Source organism: Protopterus annectens, chromosome 2.part2 (assembly GCF_019279795.1).
Source record: "Protopterus annectens isolate FY-2018-M chromosome 2.part2, PAN1.0, whole genome shotgun sequence".
NCBI classification, from domain to species: domain Eukaryota; kingdom Metazoa; phylum Chordata; order Ceratodontiformes; family Protopteridae; genus Protopterus; species Protopterus annectens.
The window spans coordinates 72,803,198-72,817,583 of record NC_056730.1 but is presented as its reverse complement, the minus strand read 5'-3'; the positions used below and the strand labels follow the sequence as shown (position 1 = coordinate 72,817,583).

General features: G+C 39.5%; 1 protein-coding gene across 1 annotated transcript in view; it reads right to left on the bottom strand.

Annotated features, from left to right (window-relative positions):
- GCLC (glutamate-cysteine ligase catalytic subunit) overlaps positions 1–14,386 on the bottom strand; it is a gene marked incomplete in the record, with an annotated part of 1,017,552 nt that overhangs the window by 159,747 nt on the left and 843,419 nt on the right. Inside the window, 1 exon segment of the mRNA XM_044063752.1 lies at positions 5,979–6,091. Coding sequence (XP_043919687.1) covers positions 5,979–6,091 — 113 coding nt within the window.

Here is a 14,386-nt window from a genome sequence, read left to right as displayed (position 1 = left end):
TAATGTTCGGAAAATTACTTAGTGGAGGTACAGTGATAGGAGAAATTTACCTGTAAGTAAAATTTTTTTTTTCTTAATAGTACTACTTTTATAGTGCATTATTTTCTTTGCATACTATAAAGTTTTCTGTTATTGTAAACAGTTGCTCCTGTTTTTTTTTTTTTTTTCTCATTTATTTCATTCTCCTTGTTCAGTTTTAAGAAACATAGGCACTACTATGTAAAAAAAAAAAAAAAGTGAAAGAGGAAAAAAGTCTGGTTAAAAGAGCATGACAAAAGAAAAATGAATGTGCTTTTTTTCATTTTTGCAATGGGAATGTCTGGATTGAAACACTTAGCTTGATCAAGTAACATGTTTTAAGAGAAAGCAAGTAAATGAAAAAGAAAATTGATTATTATAAGTTTTTTTCTAGCAAATAAGTGTATGCTTAGTAGCAATTCTACATCTGCTCCTCATGTTTCCATGGAGACAATGTGATGAAAATAAACTGACTGCAATCTGTTAAAGAGAAATTAGCTACAAAAAAGGGAACTGGCTAGGAGATAATGTTCTCTGAAAGCATTCAAGGGCTTTCCCCAGTGTGAGAGCTATAAAGATAAGACAAACCCATACAGCAGTTAGTAGAAGCACATGCTGCACTGTGCATCTTAGCATGGATAACCTTGTTTTTAGGTTAATGCAAGTGTGTGAGTGTGGCTGTCACATTGGGACATTTGTTCCTATTAGGAGGGTAAAACATGAACATATGAAGATGTACATAGTTTTGTGTTTTAGTATTAGTGGTATTGGTGGTATTGGGGTATTTGTTTGAGGGCTTTCAATAAAACATAAAAGTTTTGTAAGATCTGACACAGGCTAAAATGCATATGACAAGAAACCATTGTATAAAAGTTCAACCTGCCAAACAGTGCAAACAGTGTATGCATGTAACACAAAAGCTGGAATCAGACATTTAAAAAATGTGGTATACATAAGAGGTGAGAACAATAACTTTTTAATACAATGATGCTTTCTGTAATGTCTTTAAATGTCAACAGTCTCACAGATGAATGCAAAAAAGAAAGAGTAGTGGACTACATTAAAAATGTAGAGTGCAGATAGCTATGCTACAGGAGATACACCTGGAAAGAACTGAACATGTGAATTTGATAAAGAAAGATTTACAGGATGGCTATTCAGAGGAATATCTGGGAAAAAGAGAGTACTTTTATCAATTGGAAGAGGAGCTCCAATAGTGATAGAGGATTAAACAGATAATAATGGTAGATTTGTAGTATTAAGGGGCTACTGGCAAGGGAGGAGGATTACACTGGTATTTATTTATATTCCACCTAAAACTGCTATAATAGAGCTTAAGAAAAATCTGGGAGAAATAATCAGCTATCAGCAAGAAATATTAGTTACAGATGGGGACTGGAATTAGATTTTTAGCAGTGAAGAAGTGTGTGGGGTGCTCGGAAGGGAAAGCATAACAAAAGGAGGGTAGACATTTGAACAATTTATTAAAATATTTGGCATGAAGATGTGAATTCAGTACTAGGAGTTTGGAGTGAGTTTACATATTCCCCAAGATACAAAAACTGGGCTAGGCTATACAGAATTTGCATTTCATAGGATCATGTGCATTTAATTGAAGGTCTTGATATGCATCCAATGACTATTTCAGATCACGCGCCAATAATAACTAAAATAAAAATACAGAGTAATAAAATGAAAATGAGACATTGGCACTTTCTCACCTATCTGTTGAAAAGAGAGGAATGGGTAGTGGAAATTATTCTGGAGCTGTTAGAGAAGATAGAAACGTCTTCAAAAATATAAGTAAGGAGTGAGATAAGAAGTAACAAGAATTAATTAGAGGGACTGACAAACAATACTTTGTGGGGAGTGTTAGGAGTTGGCAGACTTTAAAGATTCCCTGCAGACTACTCTATCAGAGATATTGGGTGAGCAAATGCATGTAACTAAGGAAATTATTTTTCTGAACTACAATACAGAATTGGAATTGCCTAGAGAGAGTAAGGCCTTGCTGAATCTAATTATGGTGGCTGCCAAAAAAATCAATTACTAGAAAATGGAAATCAAAGTCTAAGCCAACTGTACTAGAAGTAGTGAATATATAGTAACAGAGATAAAACAACCTGGATTGGGATCTTTAGAAAAGGGCAGGAGCAAATTACATAGAAAAAAAAAGGGAATTGCGAGAGCAATACATACAGGGGATGAATGAGGTTTAAAAGAAGGCAGGACTTGAATGAGCTATGTAATGATTGACAACGATAGGGTAGATTATAAGTGACGTATAAAGTTTGCAACAAGGATTTGTGGTGTAAATCAGCATGATTTGTGGTGTAAAATGCTTGCAGCTGGGATTATGTCTATATGGGGTTTTCATTTATATAAATGTATGACTATGTCATAAATGATAACATAATAAAGATGTTTCTTGTTAAAAAAAGAACAGGTTGTGAGATCTTTAGAAAAGGGTAGGAATAAATTACATTAAATATATGCAGAAAAATGTTCTGGAGGAAGAATGAAGTAAAACAGAAGGCAGAAATTGAACAAATTATGTAATGTGGCTTTCATCATATGACATGTAACAATATATGTTATGTACAATATTTGTAAATGTGAACTTAATATGGTTTGATTGCTTTTGTACACATGTAAGTTTGCCTATGTCACAAGTGAAAACTGAATAAAGATGTTTGTTCACACAGAAATCTAGACATCATAAGGTTGGATTGCTTGCACTCTCTGTACACTAGCCGGAAGCTGCAATTTCAACCATTATTGCTTGAATATTAAGACCCTATAACTACTCATTCTCTTGCCTCTCCTGTAATCCTAGTAACTTTCTTTCGTTTCCTGCACATAGTGATCTATATTCATGCAGACACCTACCAGGATGACAACTTCCATTTCTAACTTCAATAAAACAAAACTCAAGTGGCTGCAGAAGCATTTTTATGCATAAGTAATGCATATGCGCTAGGGCTGCACAAGCATCAAACAAATGTAGGCTTCATTTAAGTCTTTCTACCTCTGACCTGCCCTCTCATTACATGAAGACAATGAAAAGCAATACATAATTAAAGAGAAGAAATGGAAAATAATACATGACTTGATAAATATTTTTTTTTGCTCCACTAACTGACTAACTTCAGGCTCATCCATGATCAGCTTCCCTATTCTGTACTTGGAAGTTCCCACAATATGATGGCACTCCAGTTTGATCCATGCCACAAACAGGCCTCCCTTCCTGGGCAGTCCTATCAATGAGGACACCTCTAACTTTTCAGGGTTCACACTGATGCACACCTCCAAGGAGTGGACCATGTCAGGAGGCATGAAATGGTTACTTGCACTGGATTTTTTTCTTGTAAACTTTACCTCTGCCTGACACCGTGGACCTGTCTCACTTGAAGGGAATAGTGTGTAATGGCATCATGACAGAAAAGTACCCACCTGTGGTAAGGTGCCCCATATTTGCCTGACCCCATGCTGAGATAATGGCTCTCATGGTTTAGGTTTTATCAGTAGGGCTCATGAAGTAGTCACACCTACGGAAGTCTCCAAACCCTACCTACAATAAGAGGTGAATGGACAATGTCTTGTCATCCCTCTTCTGTCTTCACCAGCTCCAGCAGTTGTCACAATCATAACTGAACTCTGGCTGCCCGACTCAAAGACATAGCTTTATCCCTCTACGCCAAAGAATCTAGGCAAATGTGTCATGATAAAAGATAAAAAATAATGTAATATGTTGAGTTTTTCTACTCTGAAGCTCAAACAGCAGCAAAGAATTAGGACTGGGAAGCTGGTCTTTCCTTTTGTACTAATGGATTGTGAAGTACCTGTACATCCTGTTAGAGAAGGAAAGGAAGTGGTTTCAAATGGCCTCCTTAAACTGACTTGCTTGGAAATCTACTATCAAGTATGCTAAACGGTGTCTGAAAGCAATACTTCTCAAAAGATTCATATTTTAGCCAGCTTTGGTGGCATACAGGGATAAAACCATGACTATGACCTACGTGACCCAAGTTAGATTAGTGGCTTGGGTACCTGATGGAGATGACAGTGGAAGATGGGAGTCAGTGACCACTGCCAACTCATTGATCCTGAAGGGAGACAGGAGTTTATCTCACTACTTGTGCGCCACCTAGTGAGAGCACTGGGTGTTACAGTTGTGCATCACATGCCTGTGGAGCATGTGCTACCATTGTATGCAGGAACTGAAGGGATTTAATTTGTGCAGGTACACAGCCCAGCATACACAGGAGCCCAGGAAGAGTTTTCAGTGCTCCATCAATGAAAGAACAGGGTGCTTCAGAGGACTGGGAAAGTCATGTCCACAGTACGTTAAGTGACAGACACTTGGTGCCTTTCTACTCACAATGCAACAGTTGTAGATTCATGTTGCTGCCACTATGTCCAAATGACAGGAAGCACAAACTGCCAATACTGGTCTTTTACCCGGGGTCACCAGCTAAAGACCAATTCTGCCATTTCCATTACTAGGTTATAACATCAAAAACAAAGAATGGATGTTGTAGTCTGTTCTTATGAAGAAAATGGGTGTCTATGCTGAAGTGTCAAACCCTGATGGAGGAGATATGCTGCTAGTACAATGAGACACATGCTGCCTCCAAAGTTGTCTCCATATTACAATGCTTATCTTATTTGGGGATAACCAGGTACATCTCTATGAAACAGAATGTATCACACCAGCACAGAAAGAATATTCTACAAGACTTCACCAAGTTATCAACTTTAGTCATGCAGTACAGAAATATGTTCTGAAACCGAGGTATACCGCTTAATATACATACAGTCTCTGGAGGGCTTTTTTCAACAATGGTGGGCAGCTGAATTCCACCTGGGTGATCATGTTAAAGAGTAAAACATGCACTCTGCAGGATGAATCCTCTTCATTTACAGTGCAGCATCCTATATAAGCAAAGCCTCCAGCTTTGAGAGTGTGCAGGTGAGGGGATGAATGAACACATTTTGTCTGGACATCTAAGAAAAAACTGGCCATAAAGATTTATTACAAAGCAAAGCAGCAACAATGGCAAGGACCACAGACCATGTGGTCACAGTCCACATAAAGGCAGAATAATTAATGTTCAACCTTATGTTTATACACCAAACATGCAAATGTGTAGACCATCTCATAATTAACTAAATTCACTAGTTTCAATTTTTTTACTTACATTCAAGAGAAAATTTTTCATTTTTGAGGCTGCACTGAAAATAAAAGAATGCTTCAGGTTAAAAAAGAATAAACTACATCAAGTGCCACTGAGGAATTATTTCCTGTATGGCATGAAGAAGTTTACATTACTGGCAGGGACACTGATTTACAGTTCTCAACAAAATGAAATTCCATTTTTATGAGATGAAATCTGTGAAAATTCCATTTTCATGAAGTAAAATCTGTGAACTATACCAGTCATTTTCTGTCATTACTAAGATTTTGTTGCAACTCTAATGCATCAATATATGCAAAATTAAAACAAATTATATGTGAAGAGTAGTCGATAAAAGCAAACTAGTAGTACTACAAGTACTAAATACGAGAAGAAATAGTTGTGGTAAATGAGTGCGCTGGGTCTAAAATGTTGAATTCTGTGAAAATTCCATGCTTTTCCAATAGTCACAGTTTCCAAATTCGTGGTCTACTGGTATTTTCCACAGAAAAACTGAAATTTTGTGTTCCTGGTTACTGCACTTGAAAACTTTGGAAAAGAAACTAGTCATAAGCTTGACCAACACTTAGTCACACTCTAAAAATAAACATCTGAAGATCAGATGAGCGTAAATGTATGTTTCTTGTTCTGCACCATAGCTTAAAAACAAGGCAAGTTGAGCATGTACAACAATTCACCATTACTATGCAGCACAACATTCTTCAACAGCAAAACTCCATACAGAAATCTGTGAAAACATGGTTGTAAAAACTGTATAACTACCTCAAAGTGGTCAGATTCTTTAGTGTCATCTAGGTGTATCTTCTCTTCATAAAGTGTCAATGGGTCCCGAATAAAAAGGTGAGCGATATGCTGTGCCAACAGATGATCAATACCTACAAACCAAAATTATAAGTAAAATATATAAAAATGTCTACATTTACAAAATACAAAGTAGTCAGTAAAAAAAATAAATTTGTTGTTAACCCTTTTCAAAATGTAGAATTTATCAAGTCACTCAACTGTACATGAAATCCTTTAGCAAGAAACTTTTCCTTAAGAATTTCTCAGGGTAATAACAGTTTGAAGACCAGATGCACAGATGTGCTTAGCAAATGCAAAGCAATAAGAAACTAAGTGCATTAAGATAACTAGTCAAGGTAAATCACATGTGAACTGCATATGGCGTATGATGGTCCAATTTGGATATTGTTTAACTCACAGCAACCATATAACAGACAAAGAAATGAGGATGTATTGATTAAGCCATTGACAACACGGTCAGGGGTCACAGTCTCTATCTCTGGCTCTGTATGAAAGGTGCAGGTCTGTAAAGCATTGACATATTTTTCAATTTAACTTATTCTGTACTCCTTCTTGAGCACTGCCCTCCTAGATATTTGGGAATGCAGGTTGACAGCAATCTGAACTTTGACCACCAAGTTTCCACAGTGGTAAGGAAAGCCTTCTATGTAGTGCACCTCATAAGCAAGGACATAGCATCCAGGTCAAGGGATGTTGCAACTCCAATGTACTCAACCCTCATCAGACCACTTAAAGGGTATAATGCACCCTTTTGCATGTACCTCACCAGACACTGACACCTGCAGCAGCTAGAGAGACCTCAGAGGTTTATCAATAAGAAAATACAGAGACTCCAAACCATGATTTACGTGGACAGGCTGAAAGCCCCGTCACTTTACTCTGTATCTTACAGTTTGCTGAGGGGACTTGTGCCTGGCCTATAGGGCACTCTCCGACCCTGTCCTAATGGAAATGCTGCACATCTGCAAGTCAAACAGCACAAGAGTCACTGCTCTAGGGATCTCAACCTAGCTTGTGACATTAACAGAACATGCTGGAGAGACAGATACGTTTCCCAGAGACTGACACTTCTCTGGAATAGACTTCTTATTCACATAAAACACAACTCCTCACCGACCCTATTCAAATGCAACCTACATAACTGGATGGGAGACCGCAAATTCTCCCCTGGGATGGCACCCATGTTCCTCATGGACACTGTTAATCAGTGTTGATCCCAGACCTGCTCTGTTCATAAATTCCTTCTGCGAATATCCCAAAAAGAACAAATAGGGATTATTTGGAATTAACATGGCTAGGCTTGTAAAGGCTCTAGGGATGCTAGCCTAGTAACCTCCTATGAACTTATGAACCTACATGTCCTATGAAGCCTTACTTACCTTTCTTTCACCTCAATTTCCCATCTATGCACTTAGTACTATTTTGGCTGTTGCCCTCCAGAGTAACAACTGCCAGTTTGTTACTCCAGGGAAAGAACTTTGTCTACTATATTCTACAGAAAGCAAAGAATTTCATCTTTTCACCATTTGTGAGCAAACTGCATGCATTACATCAAAATGACACAAAGATATGACACAAAGATATGTGTAAAGGCATGAAATGGAATGCAACATTCATGTGCCATATCTACCTTTAGGTTCATAGGTTGGTACTAGGCTATCAGCACTAGGGCCTATACAAGCCTAGCCATAACAATTCCCTGGATATTTCTTCCCACAATATTTACTTCTCTGGACCCCTGTCTAGCAGGGCAACTGATAGGATATCCTATCTCCCATCTAATCATCAAGGTTCCTTTTGAAGAGGGCCAATGAGGCGCTCTGTTTGACATGTATGGGCAGTCTATTCCAGAGTATGGGGAGTGTCTGGGTCAGTAACCTATCCCTCCAGCATGTTTTGTTCATTGTGATGACAAGGTTTAGATCCCTGGAGCGTGTGGCTCTGAGGGATTGGGATTTCTTTAAAGTGGAGCATGTCCAACAGCTCAGGATTTGACATGGCCTTGTATGTTAAGCAGAGATTGCCTCTGAGTAGACGATATGCCAAAAACTATAGCTGGAGGTTTTTTTTTTTTTTTTAGACTGTCAGCATATGGCATCTGCTTTAGGCCTGTGATTCTTTTAGTGAGGTATTTCTGTGGCCTTTCCAGCTGTTGCAGATGTCTTGTGAGGTACATATCAAATAGGGCATTATACTCTATAAAGGGTCTAATGAGGGAGGAGTACAGTGAGACAATGACCTCCTTTTTTTCTGGATGAAAAGCCCTTAGTGATGAGGTGTGCCACAGAGAAGGATTTCCTGACTGCTGTGGCGATGTGGTTATCAAAAGTGAGACCACTGTCCACCTAAGTCTCTCATCACACTTTCGATGTTTAGTGTACTGCCACCTATGTGGTTATTCATGGGTACATGCTTTTTTTCCAAAGGGGATAACTATACATTTCTTGGCATTAAGCTTGAGCCCATGGCTCTGGCACCAGGCATCTGTTTCTGTTAGGCCCTTTTGTAGAATATCCACATCATTTGGGGATTCAATAATGGCTCACAGTTTGCAGTCATCTGCGAACTTTGTTAGCCAGAGTCCCTTAGTGTTGGCCTGTACTTCAGAGAAGTAGATGCCAAACAAGAGTGGTCCCAGGACTGAACCCTGAGGTACTCCACTTGTCACTTGTCTGGAGCTGGATTTGGAGTCAGCTACTTTTACAGTCTGGGTTCTGTCAGTAAGCCAGTTGGCAACCCATCGAGTGACATAGGGATTTATGCCCAGCTTAGTAAGTTTACCTATGATTCCAGAGTGGGGGATGGTGTCGAAGGCCTTGGCGAGGTCCAGACAGGCTGTGTGGACCATCTTACCCTCGTCCACAGCTCTGGAGACTGATTCGAAGAAGTCAATCAGATTCAGGAGACAAGATCGGCCCTTCACAAACCCAAACTGGGTGGGGTCCAGTGTTTGAAGGTTGCCAATGTCTTTATTTATAAGTTCCATGATAACGCATTCAATGCCCTTGCGGATCAGGCTGGTCAGACTGATGGGAAGGTAGTTCCCGGGATCCAAGGCGGATCCCCCCTTGTGGAGTGGGATAACTGTAGCTGTGTGCCACTCAATGGGTACAAAGCCTGAGGCGAGGCTATGATTAAACATGACACTTAGGTGAGGTACCAGTTCATTTTGTAGTTCATGTAGTACACAGCCTGGGATGTCATCTGGTCCCATGGATGCTGTATTTTTTTATTTGGAGAGTGCGGTTTCTACCTGTGTGGCTGTGATTACTGGAATTTGGCAATCTTTTGGTATTGAGATGGGCCCTTTAGGGGGTGAGAGGGGGGTGAAGTTGGCACTAAATCAATCTGCCAGGATATTGGCAATATCCTTGGGATCAGTATATTTAATGCCGTTCTGTTGTAGCTCAGAGCAGATCTGTGCATTGCCATTTAGATTCTTGACATAACTATAGAATGTCTTGTGGTTGTCTTTGGAATCTTTGGCAATTTTATTTTCATAACTAGCTTGTGAGGATTTTATGAGGGATCTCAGCTTCTTACTGAGGCTGGTGAGGGAGGTTTTTGCATCCTGGGATTTTCCTCTTTTCTGCAACAATTTCTTCCTTCTGTTGTACAGTTTATTTATAGCAGGGAACCACCAGATTGGCTTCCTTTTTTTGGAGAAGAGCATCTTGGTTCTATTTGGGATGGCACGATTCATGCATAAGTGGATGTGCTCGTACAGTGCCTTAGTGTAGGATTCTGCAGTCGAACTTTCAGATCCCATCTGCATGGGTGTCGTGAAGTTTGTCATTTCTGAATTCAGTAGCATGAAGTTGGCTTTGGAAAAGCTTTTTAAGGAGGTTTCCTTACTGGAGGGTGGAGGTGGGATGTGGATGCCAAGGGTGATTTGCTTATGGTCAGACCTGACCAATGAGGGGGTGACCACTGGTGTGGAGCATCTATCTCCCATATTGGTAATGACCAGGTCTAGGATATTGGAGCCCCTGGTGGGACAATGGATTATAATTGATCAAGGGCGTTGGAATTTATGAATTCCAAGAACCGTTGGGAAAAGGAGTTGGTACCAGAGTAGTTTTTCCAGTTAATGGCAGGGTAGTTGAAATCACCCAGTATTAGGGTGTTTGGTCGTATCTTAATATGTTCCAGTATGTTTAGAAAGGTGTAGTGAGAATCTTGAGGCATGGTGGGGGATCTGTAGCAAGCTACAATTTGGATTGCAGTCTTACCTAGTGTTAGTTGCACCTGGAGAATTTCAGATGCATTGTGTTGGGCAACTAGCCTGGAGGCGTGAATATGGACACTCCTCTGCCTTTAGTGTTTGGTCTTGATTTTGTGGCCGAAAAGTGTGGCAAGAGTTGTAGCCTGGTATTGCAGGGGTGCTCTCTGGAGCCTTGAACCAGGTCTCAGTTACTGCACAGATATCGATGTTCTCCATTTTTAGGAGTGCCTCGAGAGAGTGCATTTTGAGGTTTAGACTTCTAGCACTGAGTAGCATTACCTTCAGATTTTGCATGCTTGCTGTATCTGTTACAGTGGTGGTTTTAGCCTTTGAACCTTGCCTTAAAAAGGCACTATTGGGGTGGCAAGAGCTTTAGCCAGTAACCTGAATCCCAGGGGTGACAGGTGCAGACCATCTCTGGAAAAGCATCGTGGTCTGTCGATCATGTCTTCCCAGGCAAACAGATACTGGATCCCCTTTGAATGACACCAGAAGCTTAGCCAATTGTTGAAGTCAATCATTTTGTCCTTATACTGTGGTAACATTCTGGGCAAAGGCAAGATGCTACTCAGGGATAGGGTCATACCTGCCTGGGCCACATGATCCAAGAGCTCTTCCATGTCTCTTTTCATGTAGTCCAGGGAGGTACGTCTCAAGTCATTCACTCCAGCATGGACAATGAGAGTCATATTTGTACTTGCGGAGTGACTTGAGTGCATGCGTTATGTGGCGGATCCTGGCACCCGACAGGCAGCTGACTGTAATTTTCTCCTTGTTCTGCCTGGTGAGTGGGACATCAGTGTGCCTGCCTATAGAGTCACCTATGACTAAAGTGTTGGGTACATTGTCTTGCCTTTGGGGATGTTGTTGGGTGACACACTGGTGTTGTGAGCTATGTGTCACTTTGGTTGTGACTGGTGTTTGTTTGCATTTCAGCTTCGGAGGTCCTTGTTGCTCGGGCAGGTTGATGGTGTGGGTTTTGAAGGGCTATGAGTTGCTTGAGGTGTAGTACAGGTGTTAACCTTCTCCTCTTGAATGTCTAGCAAATCTTGGCCGGAGAGAGCTTTGCTTCCAGTTTGGTTACTTAAGTGCATCTCTCACAGGTTGTAGTGTTGGGTGGTAGGAGAAGAGGATTGTCTGTGTACATGAGGTAGTTGCCGCATTGCCCCAGTATGCCCAGATTCACCAGGTGGACAGGAGAAATCACTGGAGGCTGACCCTTGGACATGCCTGTTTAGGTGCTTTTTTGTAAAGTTTAAGAGCCGTTTTCCCTTACCTTTGCAAGGTACTTTGCAATTATAGGCTGTTTAGTGCCTGCAATTAATTGGAAACAGGCTAAACAATGCAATAATACAGTAAATAAACACAGAAAAGGCTAACACACTTGAGTGTGTTTAAGACATCATAGCTAACTTGCTATAGCTGCATCTTTTTTTTCCCTTAAAAATACTTTTAATTGAAAACAGGAATTTACAAATCCTTCCACATCAACTGTGATGTTTGCACTTTTCTCAGCTTGCATTTGGGAAGGATATGTTCATGGGCAAAATGACCACAGATTATAGGGGCTGGGAGTTATCCCCTCTCTTCTGGTTCCTCAATGAATCCTTGCTTAAAAACTATGTTTTCTTCGATTTCCCATCCTAAAATTCTCAGTTGTTTGTTTCGTTTTTGAAAACACCAAAACGGAACTGAAATAAACCAACAAAGTAATAAAAAGAAAAAAATCAGCGACAGCTTGAGATCCAACAGAGACTTTTAATAAAACAGCTGTTAAAAACACAACAAAACACACTATGTTAAGCGCTTTCATCTTAAAACCTAAAAGGCATCATCAGAACAGTGTGTAAAGACTAAGAATGCTTAAATATCCCCTTGTAGGTCTCTGCCCACTCAAGTAATGCAGTAGTAATTGAATTAATTTCTAAAAGGCCCAGGTTATAATTCAGGTTCTAGAAAACCTTGCTGCAAATATAATGCACAGCAAATATAAAATACTGATGTAATAAGCAATAAAAGACAAATGGAAAAACAAGTAGAAAAACATTGTGTTAAGTTCACTTGTAATGGATATATCATCATTTAACCCTGGGAAGAATGTGGCATCAAGCCTGAGTTGCCAAAGCATCTCTTGATATAAGAAGATGTTTTTCCAGTCTCCCAAATAAACAGTAGACCAAACCTGTTCCAAAACTAGGAACTGGAATTTTTTTTAAGCCCACTACATTGAGTTGCATGATGTGCCAGGGTTCTTTTATCATTGGATTTTTGCAGACTATATAGGTGTTGGTATATTCTCTTATTTAATGCACTGTTTGTCTTACCTATATAGAATGCATGACATTGTGTGCAGTGTGCCAAGTAAACCACCCATTCAGAACCATAATGAAACTTTCCACCTTTGGAATGTTTTGCAATCTTGTCATATAAATCGCCAGTGTAATTACAATTGATGTATGCACAGATTGCATCTGCCACAAGGTCTAGTTGTAGAAAAAGACCTTTCAATGTTAAGTTGGCAATTTTCCAATAGGCTCTTAATACTGTGTTTCCTTTTATATGTAAATCCAGGATTGTGAGAGAAGCTGTTTGGTGGTATCATCACACTGAAAAACTGACCAGTATTTTTGAACTATGTTTTCAATGTCCTTGACATCAAGTGAGTAATGAATAACAGGAGGGGTGTCTTTGTTGTTAAAGTGTAGCCCATATTTAAGAATACAGCCATACTTTCCATTTCTCTCAGACCAAATTTCTCTTTTTATGGTTTTGAGAAGCTCTATAGGGTATACCCTGGCCTGAAACATCTGATATAGCAAGATGAACTCTTTTTGACAATGTTCATCATTAGATGTCAATCTTGAAATTCTGTGTTGCAAAAAGGTGGTTTCCTGTATACACCTGAGGATAGTCCAGTTTCAGGATACCACCATATATTGACGTTGAGGTAGGTAATCTCTTTTCAGCCCAGTTTATATGTGAAGTTTAAAAAAACTGCTGCTGTTTTCCATAAAGTCAAAGAATATAGTAAATTCTTGTACATTCCCATGCCATATGATGAGTAAGTCATCCAGGTAATGGTAGTAACCTTTACAAAACTTGAAAAGAGGGGTTTGGAATAGTATGTCTAATTCCCATTTTAACAAAACTCCATTTGCAAAGGTTGGGGCGCATGCAACTCATGGCAACCCCTGTCAGCTGTTTGAAATATTCCCCACAAAAATGAATAAAGTTGTTTTGATTACACCATTTCCATACAGTCATGCACAAGTAAAGTTTCACACTCCATGAGGTTGCCAAACAGCTGTAGTTTATGACATCAAACCATTGCAATCCCAGTTTGTGGGGAATTACGGAAAATACGTTTTTGACATCACAGGTTACAAAAAGACAGTTCTCATCAAATTTTATTCTGCGGATCTCGTCATGCAGGTTCTAAGAGTCTGGAATGATGTGGGGGAATGGACTAAATAAGTTCTTAAGTTTAGCATCCCCAACTTTTGCTAGTGATTCTGTCACAGAGTCCTGGGCTGCCACGATCGGTCATAGAGGGAGCTCTTCTACATTGTAATAGGTTTTGGGAATGCCAAATAACTGGGTTAGTGACTCTTAAAAATGCATGCAAATCCAGACTGATGTAATCATGAAGTAGCCATTCGTCTAAGGCCACCTTAATGCTGTTGCATGCAATATTAATTTTGTTTAAAGATGCAAAACAATAGGTGTCATGGCCTCCCAGTAGGTTGTACATTCGACCATTATAATCCAATTCATACATAATAACCAGACCTCCTTCTTTACCTGGTTACATACATCTAATGTCCTTGTTATGTTTTAAAAGTGGAAAAAATCCTCTGGTCCTTTCTTGTAAGATTGTAATACCCATGATTACGTTTCAATTTCCCTCACATATTTTTTCAAACATGTGAACTACTGTCAATAAAGGTGGGTTAACTGTGCTTCTGCTTTTAAATAGGTTCGTGTGCACAGTAGTTTCAGGATGGTCATTCATTAAGCAGTGTAAATTAAGTTTGTGAGTAAACAACTTTGTCTAATAAAGTTTGTTCAATATTAGCTCTCCCTGAAGGTACAACATTAAACCCCTTTAAGAATAGTAAATGATGTACGGGGTTCTATACTG